This window comes from Anabrus simplex, chromosome 6 (genome assembly GCF_040414725.1).
Source record: "Anabrus simplex isolate iqAnaSimp1 chromosome 6, ASM4041472v1, whole genome shotgun sequence".
NCBI classification, from domain to species: domain Eukaryota; kingdom Metazoa; phylum Arthropoda; class Insecta; order Orthoptera; family Tettigoniidae; genus Anabrus; species Anabrus simplex.
In genome coordinates this window covers 170,131,916-170,147,860 of record NC_090270.1, presented here as the reverse complement: position 1 = coordinate 170,147,860, position 15,945 = coordinate 170,131,916, and the positions used below count along the sequence as shown (strand labels likewise).

Below are 15,945 nucleotides of genomic sequence, written 5' to 3'. Positions count from 1 at the left end.
GTTTAAGTTTAATTTGTTGTTGGTATTTGCATTTAGTGAAGATTTTATTGATGAATTTCAAACTGAAACCATTATGTAGAGCCTGTTGACGAATGAAAGAAAGTTCCTTTTTTCTGTCTGTTTCTGTTAGCGGAATTTCAAAGGCTCTGTTGACAAAACTATAATAAGCTGATTTCTTTTGCGAGATGGGATGTAAAGAATCACTTTTGATTGTAGTCGGGGTAAAAGTGGGTTTCCTGTATATTTTAAATTGGAAATGGTTGTCTTGACGAATTGTTTGGATATCCAGAAAATTGAGTATGCCTTTCTCTTCTTCTTCAGCTGTAAATTTTATGTTTAAGGATACTGTGACTATCATTTATTTCCTTGTTAATTATGGTATAGGTATCATCAACATATCGAAGCCAGAGATCGAGTCCTTTAATGTGACCTACTATCTGAGTGTGTTCCAAAAAGTCGAGGTAAATGTTAGCTAAAATTCCAGAAGCTGGCGCTCCCATTGGAAGTCCATCTTGCTGATATATTTTATTATTAAAAGAGAAGAAATTGTGGTTCAAAACGAATTCCAAGATAGTAATGAAGTTTTCTATTTCAGGAATACTGATACGTTTGTGAATTAATAAATTCGTCTTTATAATCTCAATGGTGTTCTTAATAGGAATGTTCGTGTACATGTCCTTGATGTCGAAGGAACTTGTTACATGAGATGAAGTTAACTTGAAATCTTTAATAGCAATGCAGAACTCTTTGGAGTTTTTTATCGAAGATTTGGTATAAAATACGTAGTTATGAGTTAAGAACCTATGAATAAATTGGGATATTTTGTATGTGGGGCTTCTCCGAAAATTAATTATAGGTCTCATAGGTGCATCCTTTTTATGTAATTTAGGCATAGATCTTGCTTTAGGAAGTTCTGGATTCATATTAATGAGTTTTTGAATATCTTGGTCATAAAAAAGGAAGGAGCTTTGCTTCAGTATCCCTTTCAAATTCTTTTGAATTTTTAGGGTGTGGTCTTTCTCAATTACCTTAAATTTGTTGTTAGTGAAAAAAGTTTCTGTTTTATTGATGTATTCGGTTTCATTTAATATTACTACTGTTGCACCTTTATCAGCTTTCGTTATCACTACATCACTTTGTCTAATTTTACGCTGAAAATCCTTCTCGATTTTAGTGTTTGTGGAATTGGTTAGTAACCCTCTCATTATGGAGGGAATTTTTTTCTTTGCTTCTACCATACGTCATTCTGAATGTCGACTGGAAGGGTTTGTATGGCTGTCTCTGTTTCTGCTAAAGTTTGTATTAATACTTGTCTGTTATCGAAACTATGCCAATTGTGATTAGGCCCTTTGCTTAATAATTGCAATTCTTGGTCTGTAAACGTCGTGTTCGACAAGTTCATGACGGGGGGGTGGGAATTCTTCACAATTAAAAGAAGATTTAGGTTGATGCTTATTTAGATTTGTTGGGGGATTGTTTTTTTAGGTTTTCTAACTTTTTATTCAAAGTTGTACGTTTCTTGTTTATTAGAATTTCAACTTTATCTCTGCCATATTTTTGTACAGAATCCCATTCTAGCGGAACTAAGTTACTAGAAGCAGAAAGGTGCGCTAGGTAAAGCTCCCGGTTGAGGAAGGATTTCTTCCTATACATAAATTTAATTTCTCGTTTAAGCCATATGCGTTTAACTGTTCTTTGTGTAGAAATTTGGAAAACTGAGCGTATGTTGTTTCTTTGTGCCCCTTTTAAGAATTTAGGAATTAGATTATTATTTAGACATTCTTTAAGGAAATATATATCTGTGCTTACTTTTGCAAGTTTCATCTTCAGATTAAGATAGATGTTCGTAATGTTTCCTGCTTGGTTATCATTCGTATTACAAGTTGTCCATTTCATGACCGTATCGATGTTTAATCAAGAAGTAAGTATAAATAACCACCTAATCGATACTTTATTAATGCCTCAGGCAAATTGAATAAAATTAAAACTTACAGGACATGTTTCGACCACTTAGTGGTCCTCTTCAGCTGTATAAATAAAGAACTGGAAAGAAAAACATTATGACAATAAGCACAAATAAAATTTCTTTGGAGACTCCTTTGATAAAAATGGAGGTCATCAGAATAGGTCATCTTGCCTCTCGTTCTTGTTTGGAAAAGATGTTTATTCTGCGCTGTCTAGAGGGTCTGACTTTGAGCGCGATCTGGTGAAGTAACGATGTGATACAGATGACGAATTCCAGGAATCGGGTATTTATAAGCTGACTTGTGCTCAATGTAAAAAAACTTACGTGGGACAATCTGGAAAGAACTTCTCAATTAGATATCAAGAACACGTCAATGCTGAAAGATACAAAAGATTCTCTGCCATGGGATCCCATATGAAAGAGTCCAACCACAAATTCACCAATATAAAACAGGACCTTCAAATTATCTGTAAGAAAACATCCACATCATTCTTGATAAATTGGAAAACGGTGAAGAGAATCTCAACAAAAACAACGAGCATAAAAACATCTTATATGAGAATATTAGCAAATACTTAGAATGGGTAGACATGAAACAGACTAGACGAACAAGAGATATAATCAAACACGACATCACAGAAGCACAGCCCAATCTCCCTCCTCCCTCACATGTTATTTTAGATGACGATAAAACTCTACTTCCCTTCTCTCCAGAGCTTTCCATGAACTGTCAAACTGTATCACATCGTTACTTCACCAGGTCGCGCTCTAAGTCAGACCCTCTAGACAGCGCAGAATAAACATCTTTTCCAAACAAGAACGAGAGGCAAGATGACCTATTCTGATGACCTCCATTTTTATCAAAGGAGTCTCCAAAGAAATTTTATTTGTGCTTATTGTCATAATGTTTTTCTTTCCAGTTCTTTATTTATACAGCTGAAGAGGACCACTAAGTGGTCGAAACATGTCCTGTAAGTTTTAATTTTATTCAATTTGCCTGAGGCATTAATAAAGTATCGATTAGGTGGTTATTTATACTTACTTCTTGATTAAACATCGATACGGTCATGAAATGGACAACTTGTAATACGAATGATAACCAAGCAGGAAACATTACGAACATCTATCTTAATCTGAAGATGAAACTTGCAAAAGTAAGCACAGATATATATTTCCTTAAAGAATGTCTAAATAATAATCTAATTCCTAAATTCTTAAAAGGGGCACAAAGAAACAACATACGCTCAGTTTTCCAAATTTCTACACAAAGAACAGTTAAACGCATATGGCTTAAACGAGAAATTAAATTTATGTATAGGAAGAAATCCTTCCTCAACCGGGAGCTTTACCTAGCGCACCTTTCTGCTTCTAGTAACTTAGTTCCGCTAGAATGGGATTCTGTACAAAAATACGGCAGAGATAAAGTTGAAATTCTAATAAACAAGAAACGTACAACTTTGAATAAAAAGTTAGAAAACCTAAAAAAACAATCCCCCAACAAATCTAAATAAGCATCAACCTAAATCTTCTTTTAATTGTGAAGAATTCCCCCCCCCCCCCCCCCCCCCCCCGTCATGAACTTGTCGAACACGACGTTTACAGACCAAGAATTGCAATTATTAAGCGAAGGGCCTAATCACAATTGGCATAGTTTCGATAACAGACAAGTATTAATGCAAACTTTAGCAGAAACAGAGACAGCCATACAAACCCTTCCAGTCGACATTCAGAATGACGTACGGTAGAAGCAAAGAAAAAAATTCCCTCCATAATGAGAGGGTTACTAACCAATTCCACAAACACTAAAATCGAGAAGGATCTTCAGCGTAAAATTAGACAAAGTGATGTAGTGATAACGAAAGCTGATAAAGGTGGAACAGTAGTAATATTAAATGAAACCGAATACATCAATAAAACAGAAACTTTTTTCACTAACAACAAATTTAAGGTAATTGAGAAAGACCACACCCTAAAAATTCAAAAGAATTTGAAAGGGATACTGAAGCAAATCTCCTTCCTTTTTAATAACCAAGATATTCAAAAACTCATTAATATGAATCCAGGACTTCCTAAAGCAAGATCTATGCCTAAATTACATAAAAAGGATGCACCTATGAGACCTATAATTAATTTTCGGAGAAGCCCCACATACAAAATATCCCAATTTATTCATAGGTTCTTAACTCATAACTACGTATTTTATACCAAATCTTCGATAAAAAACTCCAAAGAGTTCTGCATTGCTATTAAAGATTTCAAGTTAACTTCATCTCATGTAACAAGTTCCTTCGACATCAAGGACATGTACACGAACATTCCTATTAAGAACACCATTGAGATTATAAAGACAAATTTATTAATTCACAAACGTATCAGTATTCCTGAAATAGAAAACTTCATTACTAACTTGGAATTCGTTTTGAACCACAATTTCTTCTCTTATAATAATAAAATATATCAGCAAGATGGACTTCCAATGGGAGTGTCAGCTTCTGGAATTTTAGCTAACATTTACCTCGACTTTTTGGAACACACTCAGATAGTAGGTCACATTAAAGGACTCGATCTCTGGCTTCGATATGTTGATGATACCTATGCCATAATTAACAAGGAAATAAATGATAGTCACAGTATCCTTAAACATAAAATTTACAGCTGAAGAAGAAGAGAAAGGCATACTCAATTTTCTGGATATCCAAACAATTCGTCAAGACAACCATTTCCAATTTAAAATATACAGGAAACCCACTTTTACCCCGACTACAATCAAAAGTGATTCTTTACATCCCATCTCGCAAAAGAAATCAGCTTATTATAGTTTTGTCAACAGAGCCTTTGAAATTCCGCTAACAGAAACAGACAGAAAAAAGGAACTTTCTTTCATTCGTCAACAGGCTTTACATAATGGTTTCAGTTTGAAATTCATCAATAAAATCATCACTAAATGCAAATACCAACAACAAATTAAACTTAAACAGCATTCAGAAAAAGAAAAAGGATATGTAAAATTCACCTTTAATAACCCGAAGATTTACGAAATCACCAACTTATTCATGAAACACAATACCAAGGTAGCCTTCTCTACAAACAACAACACAAAACATAGATTCTTTAGTCATAATAAAGCTAATAAACTTAAAGATGACGAATTCCCGGAATCGGGTATTTATAAGCTGACTTGTGCTCAATGTAAAAAAACTTACGTGGGACAATCTGGAAGGAACTTCTCAATTAGATATCAAGAACATGTCAATGCTGAAAGATACAAAAGATTCTCTGCCATGGGATCCCATATGAAAGAGTCCAACCACAAATTCGCAAATACTTAGAATGGGTAGACATGAAACAGACTAGATGAACAAGAGATATAATCAAACACGACATCGCAGAAGCACAGCCCAATCTCCCTCCTCCCTCACATGTTATTTTAGATGACGATAAAACTCTACTTCCCTTCTCTCCAGAGCTTTCCATGAACTGTCAAACTGTATCACATCGTTACTTCACCAGGTCGTGCTCTAAGTCAGACCCTCTAGACAGCGCAGAATAAACATCTTTTCCAAACAAGAACGAGAGGCAAGATGACCTATTCTGATGACCTCCATTTTTATCAAAGGAGTCTCCAAAGAAATTTTATTTGTGCTTATTGTCATAATGTTTTTCTTTCCAGTTCTTTATTTATACAGCTGAAGAGGACCACTAAGTGGTCGAAACATGTCCTGTAAGTTTTAATTTTATTCAATTTGCCTGAGGCATTAATAAAGTATCGATTAGGTGGTTATTTATACTTACTTCTTCTACCTGCAGTGACTCGTACCGATTTCGCACAGACACCTGTCCTGAATTCTGATCCTGAATGGAGCCCTTAGCTTGTAATCTCCTTCCCCTTAAAACATTAGACATTAGACCACCTGTCTTCTACAATTCCTCCCTTTCCTTCCCATCCCTCTTTTACACATACTGTATTCTGTACATTGTTTGAGGAAGGCCTACTTTCCTTCCTGTCCTCTGAGGTTATGTTTCAGGAACTATTATAACATACTCTTGGATCTATAGCAAGTGGCTTTTTCATTTCAAAGTTTACTTTGGTTAGTTTAAGGCCTTTGTTAACAAAAAATCTCAGATTTGCATTACGTGGCTTGGCACTATATTGTTCCAATTTTAAATTGGTTGCTGTCTGCCATAATTTTCCCCAAGAAATGTTACACTGTCACTTACTCCCAGAGGTTTATACGAGTTGCATAGAAACTAGTGCATAATTTTGCAGCACTCTTGTTAAAGTAATCGTTATTAGTTAGATAAGAGAAGATACAACATGGGTATTTCTCATGCTAAGGCTTCGTGTGCAGGAATTAAATTATTTCTCCTAATGCCGCTACATAATTTTCACGACATGCTACGTAATTACTAATGGAATAAAAAAGAAGATAAGTGGCATGGTCCCTCGACAAGTGAACCCAGTACACACCGCAGTCTTGCGTAGCCAAGCATGCCAATTCAAACATGCAAACTTAAATGCTTTCTGTAGGTCACATAAGTTAATTTCTGAAAGAAATGTTTTGACCATTGTGTTATTCTTGCCTCATTTCACTTGTGGGCAGTATTTAAGTAATATCCGTGATTCCCTGGTACGTGCCCTTCCCTTGTTAGAATATTTGTGAGTTTTTGAATGCTTTGTCTAATTCTGCCTTCAAAGGGTAAGCTAAGCTGAGTACATAAAATTCAGTATTTGATATACTGTACTACAATTTATTCCATTGAACTCTTTTCACTAAGGATAACAACCAAGTCAACAAAATACCCAGTAACAGAAAGCAGTGATATCCCCTGATAGTTTTTGCATTGGGCCTGGTCTCCATTCTTTCCGATGGTGATGATTAAAACATTTTATAGGTCATAAGAGATATGGTTTCAGTGTCACAAATTTTGGCAATAAGCATGTGCATATTGTCAGCTATTATGGACCTTCTTCGTTAAAGAATTTTGTCAGGATTTCTGTGTGAGCTTGCTGTTTTGTTGTTCTTTAGCTACTGAATGGCTAATTCAACTTCTTGAAGAGAATGAAATTCACCTAAATGGTTTTATATAGGTTTTTGAGGAAATGTAGCAAAGATGTTTTCATTAATGTGTGAATTTCTGTTTAAGAGTACCACAAAACTATGGAGCAATACTTAACAAGTTTAATTGCTTGTAAAGTATAGTGTTAAACTCTTGTGTTCCATGTTCCATGAAGCTAAAAGCTATACTTGTAGACAGATAATGGTTTACTTAAAAGTGATGCCTGCATATTTACAGTTGAAAGCACAGCTAAGAGTAATCACTAATGCAAAGAGGATAGAGTAGGTTTTCAATCTAGTAAGCCATGCAGTAATATAGAATGTTGCAAGCGGAAAATGTGAATATTTGTTTATTACATATTACGTTTTATGGTGGAAAGAACATTTGAAGGCAGAGCCATTGTGAAAGTAGCTCTAAATTAGCAAATACTGGAGCTAAAACTATGTAAGCATATTTCAATGAGTGTTTGTAGACTATTCGTCCAACATATCAGTTTAATATCATTCCCATTCTAATGTATTCCTTGGAAACGTGCACACTAACATCAAAGAACATAAGCAAGCTTCAAGCTTGTGATATGAAGTTCCTTAGACTGCCCTCCAAAAGACAACTTCATTATACAAAAAGCAAGGAGATCTGAACAAATCTAGGATTAAGTGAATCTATGGAGGAAAGACATCCAGACTTAAAACTGTTTGGACATGCTCAAAGAATGAATAGCACAAGAATACCACATGTTTATATGGAGAGAAGACTAACATGGAAAAGACCAGTTGGAAGAACAAGAAAAAGATGGGTAGACCAACTGAGCAAAGATGTGGAGAACAGAACACGGAGTTGGAAATTTGTCATGAACAATAAAATGTTTTTGGACAGACAGCACTGGAGAGAGCTTGTTTACAACAACCCTACCTGGCATGCTGATAAGTTTCAATAATGGTTGATGATAATCATTATGAATAGTTTAAGACATTTCTATTTAAAGCTGTATTTCAGATAGAGGTACAATGTCTTGCCATTGTAATCTCTTCCTTTCCAATGGTACTATATGGCATCATAATATTCCTCAGTCTATGAATCAAGAATTCTGAAGGATGCTGAAATATTTATTTATTTATTTATTTATTTATTTATTTATTTATTTGTGTCAGTAGCACAGTATAGATTAGAGATGCATATTACAAAAATAAAATTCATGAAATTACAATATTTACATAAAATTATATAGTTATTTACAAATTATCAGCCCAGAATATGGCCATGTCAACAGCACTGATACTGGCCTGTGCTAGATCAAGTTCTGGGCATTTAACAAGGCATAGAGGACAATTAATAAGGTGCCTTGTCGTTTGTACCACGCCGCATTCACATACGGTCTGATTCCCCTTCAGGAGGCCCCATTACTTCATATTGTCCTTGGATCTTTAAACGCCTGTTCTTACTGTGTTCAGTGCCTTCCATGTAGTCCAGGTTTCTTCATGACAAGGGGGAAGCTTTTCCTCCAATTTTAAGCATTCTGGACAAAAAGGGATCTTCTGATTCCAGAGTAGAAGTCTGGTCTTCTTTGCATATGCACTGGGGGGTGACGAGTGCATAAAACTGTTCCTGGATTTCAATCGAGTTGGTGGTAGTTTGTGTCCATGCAGGGGGTTGGCTGAGCTGGTAGAAGCCTTTAACCTCTCCACACTTGCAACTACTTCACGTCTGATCTCAGGAGAGGGAATTCCTGAAAGGGAGTACAGTTTGTCTGTTGGTGTTGGTTTCAGACATCCTGTAATATGTCTGTATGTTTCATTCAGGGCGACATTGACCTTTTTGGCATGTGTAGATTTATGCCAAACGGGACCAGCATACTCCCCTGCTGAGTAACAAAGTGCTAAGGCTGTCCTTACCATATGAGGATGGGCACTCCACTTTGAACCTGTCACTTTATGAAGCAGGGAGTTCTAAGAGGAGACCTTTGCCTTGATGTTTGAACAGTGCTCCCTGTAAGTTAGAGAACAATCCAAAGTAACACCCAAGTATTTCGGTGTGTACTTATGTTCTAGAACTTTTTCCTTCCCCTTCACTTGCAGCTTCCTTGAGTCTTGTTTGTTCTTCAGATGGAAGGCACATACTTGAGTTTTTGATGTGTTTGGTTTGAGATTATTGGTCTCATAGTAATGAGACAAAATATCAAATGTTGAAGTGAGATTGTTTTCTTCTCTTTCAAAACATTCACTCTGAGTAGCCAGGGCCAGATCATCAGCGCATAGGAAGCTTTTAGTATGAGGTGGATGTGGCTGGTCATTGGTTTATATATTGAAAAGTAAGGGAGCTAACACACTTTCTTGAGGAAGACCATTCTTTTGTGTTCTGCATCAACTTCGCTGACCCTGAAAGTCAACAAAGAATTGTTGATTCTGCAAAAGGGCAGCAAAAATTCTGGTAAGCTTGAAATCCTTTGTAAGGCTGTACAATTTTTTTAACATGATTTGATGTTGTACGGTGTCATAGGCACAAGAAAGCTCTTTAAATGCTACTCCTATGATTTTTCGGGATTGAAAACCATCTTCTATATACTGTATTAGGTTTACTACTTGTGAAGTGCAATTCATGCCTGGCCTGAAACCAGCTTGCTCTGAGATTAACAAAGGCTCCTCAGATGGTGCAAGATGGTTAAGAAGCATCCTTTCAAAGATCTTGTAGAGGTGACACAAAAGGGAGATCGGTCAAAAGTTCTTGGGGTCATTAGGATCCTTGCTGGGTTTAAGGATAGCAGATTTTGGAATGTGACAGCGCTCCAAGCAGTTATTGAAGAGTTAGAGTATCCATTCTTTGGTAGCATTTCCGAAATGTTTAATTTTTCTATTGAAATGTCGTCTAGACCAGGCACTTTTCTCTTCTTGCACATCTTGATGGTCTTTTCCAGTTTGGACATTTCACAGGCTACATCTTCAATGTTTCTTAGAAATATTGGTGGTCTAGCTCTGCGTTTAACTTTGCCATTCAACAAGAACTGATGGGCGAATTCGTTCGGGGATACATTATAATGAGCAGACGCCTTGTTGGAATCATAGTTCAAACGTTTTAGTGGTCTCCAGGTTTTCACGCTGCTCTGCAACATATCCAGTTCTTAATACCAATAAAAGTGGTCCATTATTGGACATTATAAATTTTCCAGCTAACTCATTCCTGGTTGCCAGCGTTTCACCCCAGTGTGCTAAGTTGGGCTCATCAGTTGGTAAACAGCACACCCACCCAGATGCATGACTAGTGCATACTGTGAAGGCCACTGCGTAGGCTACTTGGAGCCACCGGCAGTGCCAATGCACTATGAGAGACTTTGTCTCATTACCAAAAATTGATGCCTGCCCGGCCATCATATGATATGAATGTTGATTCCCATATTACAGGTTCCCTATGGGAATCAACATCTACATTTCACCATTTCAGGTCTAATTTCATCTGTTCCTGATGCTTTACGACAATGGAGTTTATTCACCATCCTTTCCACTTCCTCAAGCATAATTTCACCAACATCATTTTCCTCTCCCCATGAGCTTGGCTATTCGCAACACCACCAGGAAGATTTCCTTTTACGTTGAGAAGATGTTCAAAATAATCCCTCCACCTCTCCAGTGATTCCCTGGGATCTATTATGAGTTTATCTGAATTACTCAAAACACTGTTCATTTCCTTTTTCCCTCCCTTCGTAAGATTCTTTATTACTGTCCAGAAAGGTTTCCCTTCTGCTTGACCTAGCCTTTCCATGTTATTACAAAAATCTTCCCACAAATTCTTTTTGGATTCAACAACTATTTGTTTTGCTCTGTTTCTTTCATCTACATACAAATCCCTGTCTGCCTAGGGTGTTGTTTGGAGCCATTATGATAAGCCTTCTTTTTACGTTTACAAGCTGCTCTCACTTCATCATTCCACCAAGATGTTCGCCATTTCCCATCTTTACACACAGTTGTTCCTAGGCATTCCCTTGCTGTTTCTACTACAGCATCCCTGTATGCCACCCATTCTCTTTCTATATCCTGAAGCTGCTTACTGTCTACTGTTCAAAACTTCTCGCTAATCATATCCATGTACTTCTTTCTAATTTACTCGTCCTGGAGATTTTCTACCCTTATTAGTTTGCAGACAGATTTCACTTTCTCTACCCTAGACCTAGAGATACCTAGTTCACTACAGATCAGATAGTGGTCTGTATCATTGAAAAATCCCCGGAAAACTTGTACATTCCTAACAGATTTCCTGAATTCGAAGTCGGTTATGATATAATCTATTATGGATCTGGTACCCTAGCCTCCCATGTGTAGCGGTGAATAGCCTTATACTTGATGAATGTATTCGTAACTGCTAAACCCATACTAGCACAAAAGTCCAACAAACGCTTCCCATTAGCATTAGCGTCCGTATCTTCCCCACATTTACCAATCACCCTTTCGTATCCTTCAGTTCTATTTCCAACTCTCACATCGAAATAGCTCATTAGCACTATTCTATCCTTGCTATTGATCCTGACCATGATGTCACTCAATGCTTCATGAAACTTGTCAACTTCATCCTCATCTGCACCCTCACATGGTGAATACACTGAGACAATTCTCGTCCTAATTCCTCCAACTGCCAAATCTACCCACATCATTCGCTGATTTATGTGTCTAACAGAAACTACGTTGCATGCAATGGTATTCCTAATAAACAGCCCTACCCCATACTCTGCCCTTCCGTTTCTAACACCCATCAAGTACACTTTATTATCTCCACTCTCATCCTCGTTATCTCCCCTTACCCGAATAGCAGTTACTCCTAGCACATCCAGATGCATCCTATTTGCTGACTCAGCCAATTCTACTTTCTTTCTTTCTTCCTTCCTTCCTTCCACAAGCCCCATTAATATTGATAGCTCCCCATCGAATTCCATTTCGTTCGCCAAGTTATTTCCAAGGAGTCCGTCGCCTGTCAAATAGGAGTGGGACTCCATTACTCCCATAGGTCCGAGGCTTGCTTAAAATGTTCTGAGCTCGGTAAATTCATGAAGCAGGATGCTACCCTACTTACACATAGTCCAAGTGAGGATCTCTCCTCTAACGGGTTATGGACTACCGGTGGATCGTAATAATAATCCCACAAATCTTCTTTCCAAGGCTCTTTTTCTTATTGAAAGCGACTGTACTAAATACTCTCCTGCTGACTTGCTAGGCCTAACGCATAAGAGGATTTTCTTTCAGGGTTTACTCCCTTAGCCTTTGAGGATGCCTTCCTCATCCTACAAGACAGTAGGTTCCATCTGTACACCCCAGAAGGATGGGTTGCCACTTCCGCCATCTCCACCGTACCGAAGTCCATCTTCTCCGCCGCAGATGCCGTTGAGGTCTTCACCCTTAACCCAAGGCAAGGGCCTTCCATATTTATGACCCCTGGAGAGAGGGTGTCCCAGTATTTTAAAACCCCCCAGGAATTGGGCTACCTGTTGGTCCGCGGGTTGTATTGGTTATTTCAACCAGCCCTACATGCCGTAGGGGCCCCCTGTCTGCCACCTGGGGATGCGCTCTGTAGGGGTCAGGTTCCCCTGGTTACTTATTGGAAGTTAACCCCACCCACAAGGAGTGAGGAAGACGACCCATGGGAAGGCCACGAAGGAAATGGATAGATTTAGTTAAGAATGATGTACTGCTGAGAGGTCATGATTGGGACAAGTTGGTGGAGGAAGAATGGTACAAGGACAGGATGAGATGGAGGAGGCTCATACACCACACCCAGGAAACTGGAGATGGTTTAGGACGATGATGAATCCCCAAAAAAATAAGGAGCATAAAAATTAAACATGAACGATTATCTCAATTAAATAAAACAATTAGAATCACCTTAACACTCATAGGTGCATATACCGCATTTGCAAGTTACCCCCCTAATTTAATTACTGTTACAAGGTTGGGTTTAATAAACATTTTAACAATAATGGTTTAATGGTTTTTTTTTTGTTTGTTTGTTTGTCCGTATTAAGAAAATTTCGGGTGCAGAGGAGACATAATTCTAATTACGAGGTCAATCATTGTCGAATGGTTTCAGAATGGGTAGCCCAAATTTTAATAATTTCACATGATGAGCGATGGCTAGTTACTTCAATTTACGGTAATATCTTCAACTAATCCACGGTCGTAGGGATGTTTCCTATAGGGATGTTCCCAGAAATATTTTTAAAAGTATATTTACTTACATATTCATTGTGCAGTATCCAAATTAATGTTATCCAGTAACTCACATCCTCAGGTTTTGTTTGAAGGTATCACACACCAGCAATTCAGCACTCACAAGTACCAGTTCTCAAAAGAGAGAAAAAAAATTAAAATTAAAATATCTTAAAAACACCAAAACAATTAAGGCATAGCCTTAGTTTACAAGCACATTATTTACCGAGCTCGATAGCTGCAGTCGCTTAAGTGCGGCCAGTATCCAGTAATCGGGAGATAGTGGGTTCGAGCCCCACTGTCGGCAGCCCTGAAGATGGTTTTCCGTGGTTTCCCATTTTCACACCAGGCAAATGCTGGGGCTGTACCATAATTAAGGCCACGGCCGCTTCCTTCCAATTCCTAGGCCTTTACTATCCCATCGTCGCCATAAGACCTGTCTGTGTCGGTGCGACGCAAAAAAAAAAAACAAGCACATTAATCTGGAGTATTTAACTCCATTCCCCAAATACTCCAATATGTCTTCCAGCACACACGCCACAGCACGTCCATCATCAAGCTCACCTGAAGGACAAGTCAGCGTCTAGCCAGAACTGCCGGTCAAGAACGAGCTAAGCGCATGTGTGCCAGCATCGATTTTCCAATTGAGCGAATAGAATGATCTCAGTTTCGATGTAATAATGAGAATTATGTATTGTAAGGAATAGACTCATTGACAAGAAAGTTGTTTTAGAATCAAGTGGACGTATCTCCTGTGATATTTACACAAATAAAATCACATTGAGAATGATATAGTAACTTGATGTTGTATACTTCAAATTTTCTCATACACTATCGGGATTTTAATGCCAACTTCCACATTATAGAAATATATTTTTTCAGAAATAAGGTACTTTGTACAAATAAAATCAAAGTAGTCTGAATTCTGTCTACAACATTCTGTTGGAGAAGGTTGGCGTAAAAATGTGGGATGGATTTAACTGAAATTGATACAAGGGATTCACACTTTGGCCTATTTTAATTTTGATATTGGATGTTATTTTGGATTCTTGGCTCTTTTTCTTTCTCTTGTTCTTGCTTTATACCACTTTCCTTGGATGGGATACCTCAGTTCATAAAGAGTCAGCACTTAAAAGTACCATCCATAATGAAAGGCATTGAAGTTACCACCAGTCGTATGCCACTGTTCATGCATGCTACAAAAATGCAGCTATCAACTTATGATAGAAAAAGGAACTGTTACAGACATTATCACTTGCACCCCATGATGAAGAAAAATGAGATGAGTTAATTTCACTTCGGACATGAAGGACCTATATTTTTTCAACTACAGGCCATTTATTTAGATCAAATTAAAGAAAATTTGTGAGGAAAAAATGTAATAAATGACTTAATTCTCTGAATTGCTCTGCTCACGATGCACTCTATGGTCCAGCCAATATTTCTGGAAATGTGCTATCAAAGTTCCATATGGACAAATGTATATATTTCTCTAACATAATTTATTTGCAACAATGATAAGGATGTTAGCCTCAGAATAGTAATAAGTACTAAGGTACCTCACATTTACTAAACTTATTCAATTTACCCTAAAATCAATGCAATATAAACCAAGGTTCAGAAAAGAATATACAATCATATTTTTTGCATGCCTATATCAGTTCACTAACTAATCTCATATTATGCATACATTAGACAGATGAGGAAGACATTATATACTACAGAAAAATAAGATTATAAGATCACCTTGGAAATGCACTGTTCTTCATGGTATGTGGTACTACTTAGCTCCTTCTTGCTAACTCCATCATCTGAGATATCATCATATTCCAGCATTACTGTCTTGAACTAAAAATAAAAATAAATCACCATTATGTGATCAGATTAGAAAAATATTATTACCTATAATCCAAAGTCATTCAGAAGCAGTTTTGAAATGGTAGAAATAAATGATATGACTAAATCAGTTAGGAAAACATTCAGAAAAAATAAATAAAAAATTAAGAAATCATAATGGTTAGTAAGATTCTGAAGCTGATTTTAATCCACAAGGTTTTGGAAGTGTTAATAAAATTCTTGATAGAAAAATACAAGGAGTGAGAGAGTAACCATAATTACTGAATATTCTTAAGACTTTACCACTTTGATTATATTTGTGTATATAATCCTATTTAACAATAGTAATAATGAAGAGAGTCCAACTCATTGGCTGAATGGTCAGCGTACTGGCCTTCGGTTCAGAGGGTCCCGAGTTCGATTCCCGGGCGGCTCGGGGATTTTAATTGCTATTGATTAATTCTTCTGGCTCGGGGACTGAATGTTTATGTCCGTCCCAACACTCTCCTCTTCATATTCAGACAACATACCACACTACCAACCACCACAGAAACACGCAATAGTGCTTACATCCCTCCATATAGGGTTGGCGTCAGGAAGGGCATCCGGCCGTAAAACAAGGCCAAATCCACATGTGAGACGCATTTCGCACCCGTGATCTCACAGGTGTGGGAAAAGTTATAGGAAAAGAAGAAAGAGAGAATAATGAATAGACAATTTAACTACAAACAGGAAAAATGTATGAATTTTAAGGGAGATTTTAACACTGGAAAGTTGACAATAGATCTGATTGGTAAGAACTGTCATGAAACTATGAAATATTTCAATTTTAATCTTTTTTTGCTAGTCGTTAAATGTCACACTAACACATAAAAAGTTTTTGGCAACGTTTCAATAGTG

General features: G+C 37.2%; 1 protein-coding gene across 1 annotated transcript in view; it reads right to left on the bottom strand.

Annotated features, from left to right (window-relative positions):
• LOC136875922 (nipped-B protein) overlaps nucleotides 1-15,945 on the bottom strand; it is a 140,503-nt gene that overhangs the window by 24,587 nt on the left and 99,971 nt on the right. The window contains exon 5 of the mRNA XM_068228256.1: nucleotides 14,956-15,057. Within this exon, the coding sequence (XP_068084357.1) occupies nucleotides 14,956-15,057 (102 nt within the window). The remainder of the gene's footprint in view (nucleotides 1-14,955; nucleotides 15,058-15,945) is intronic.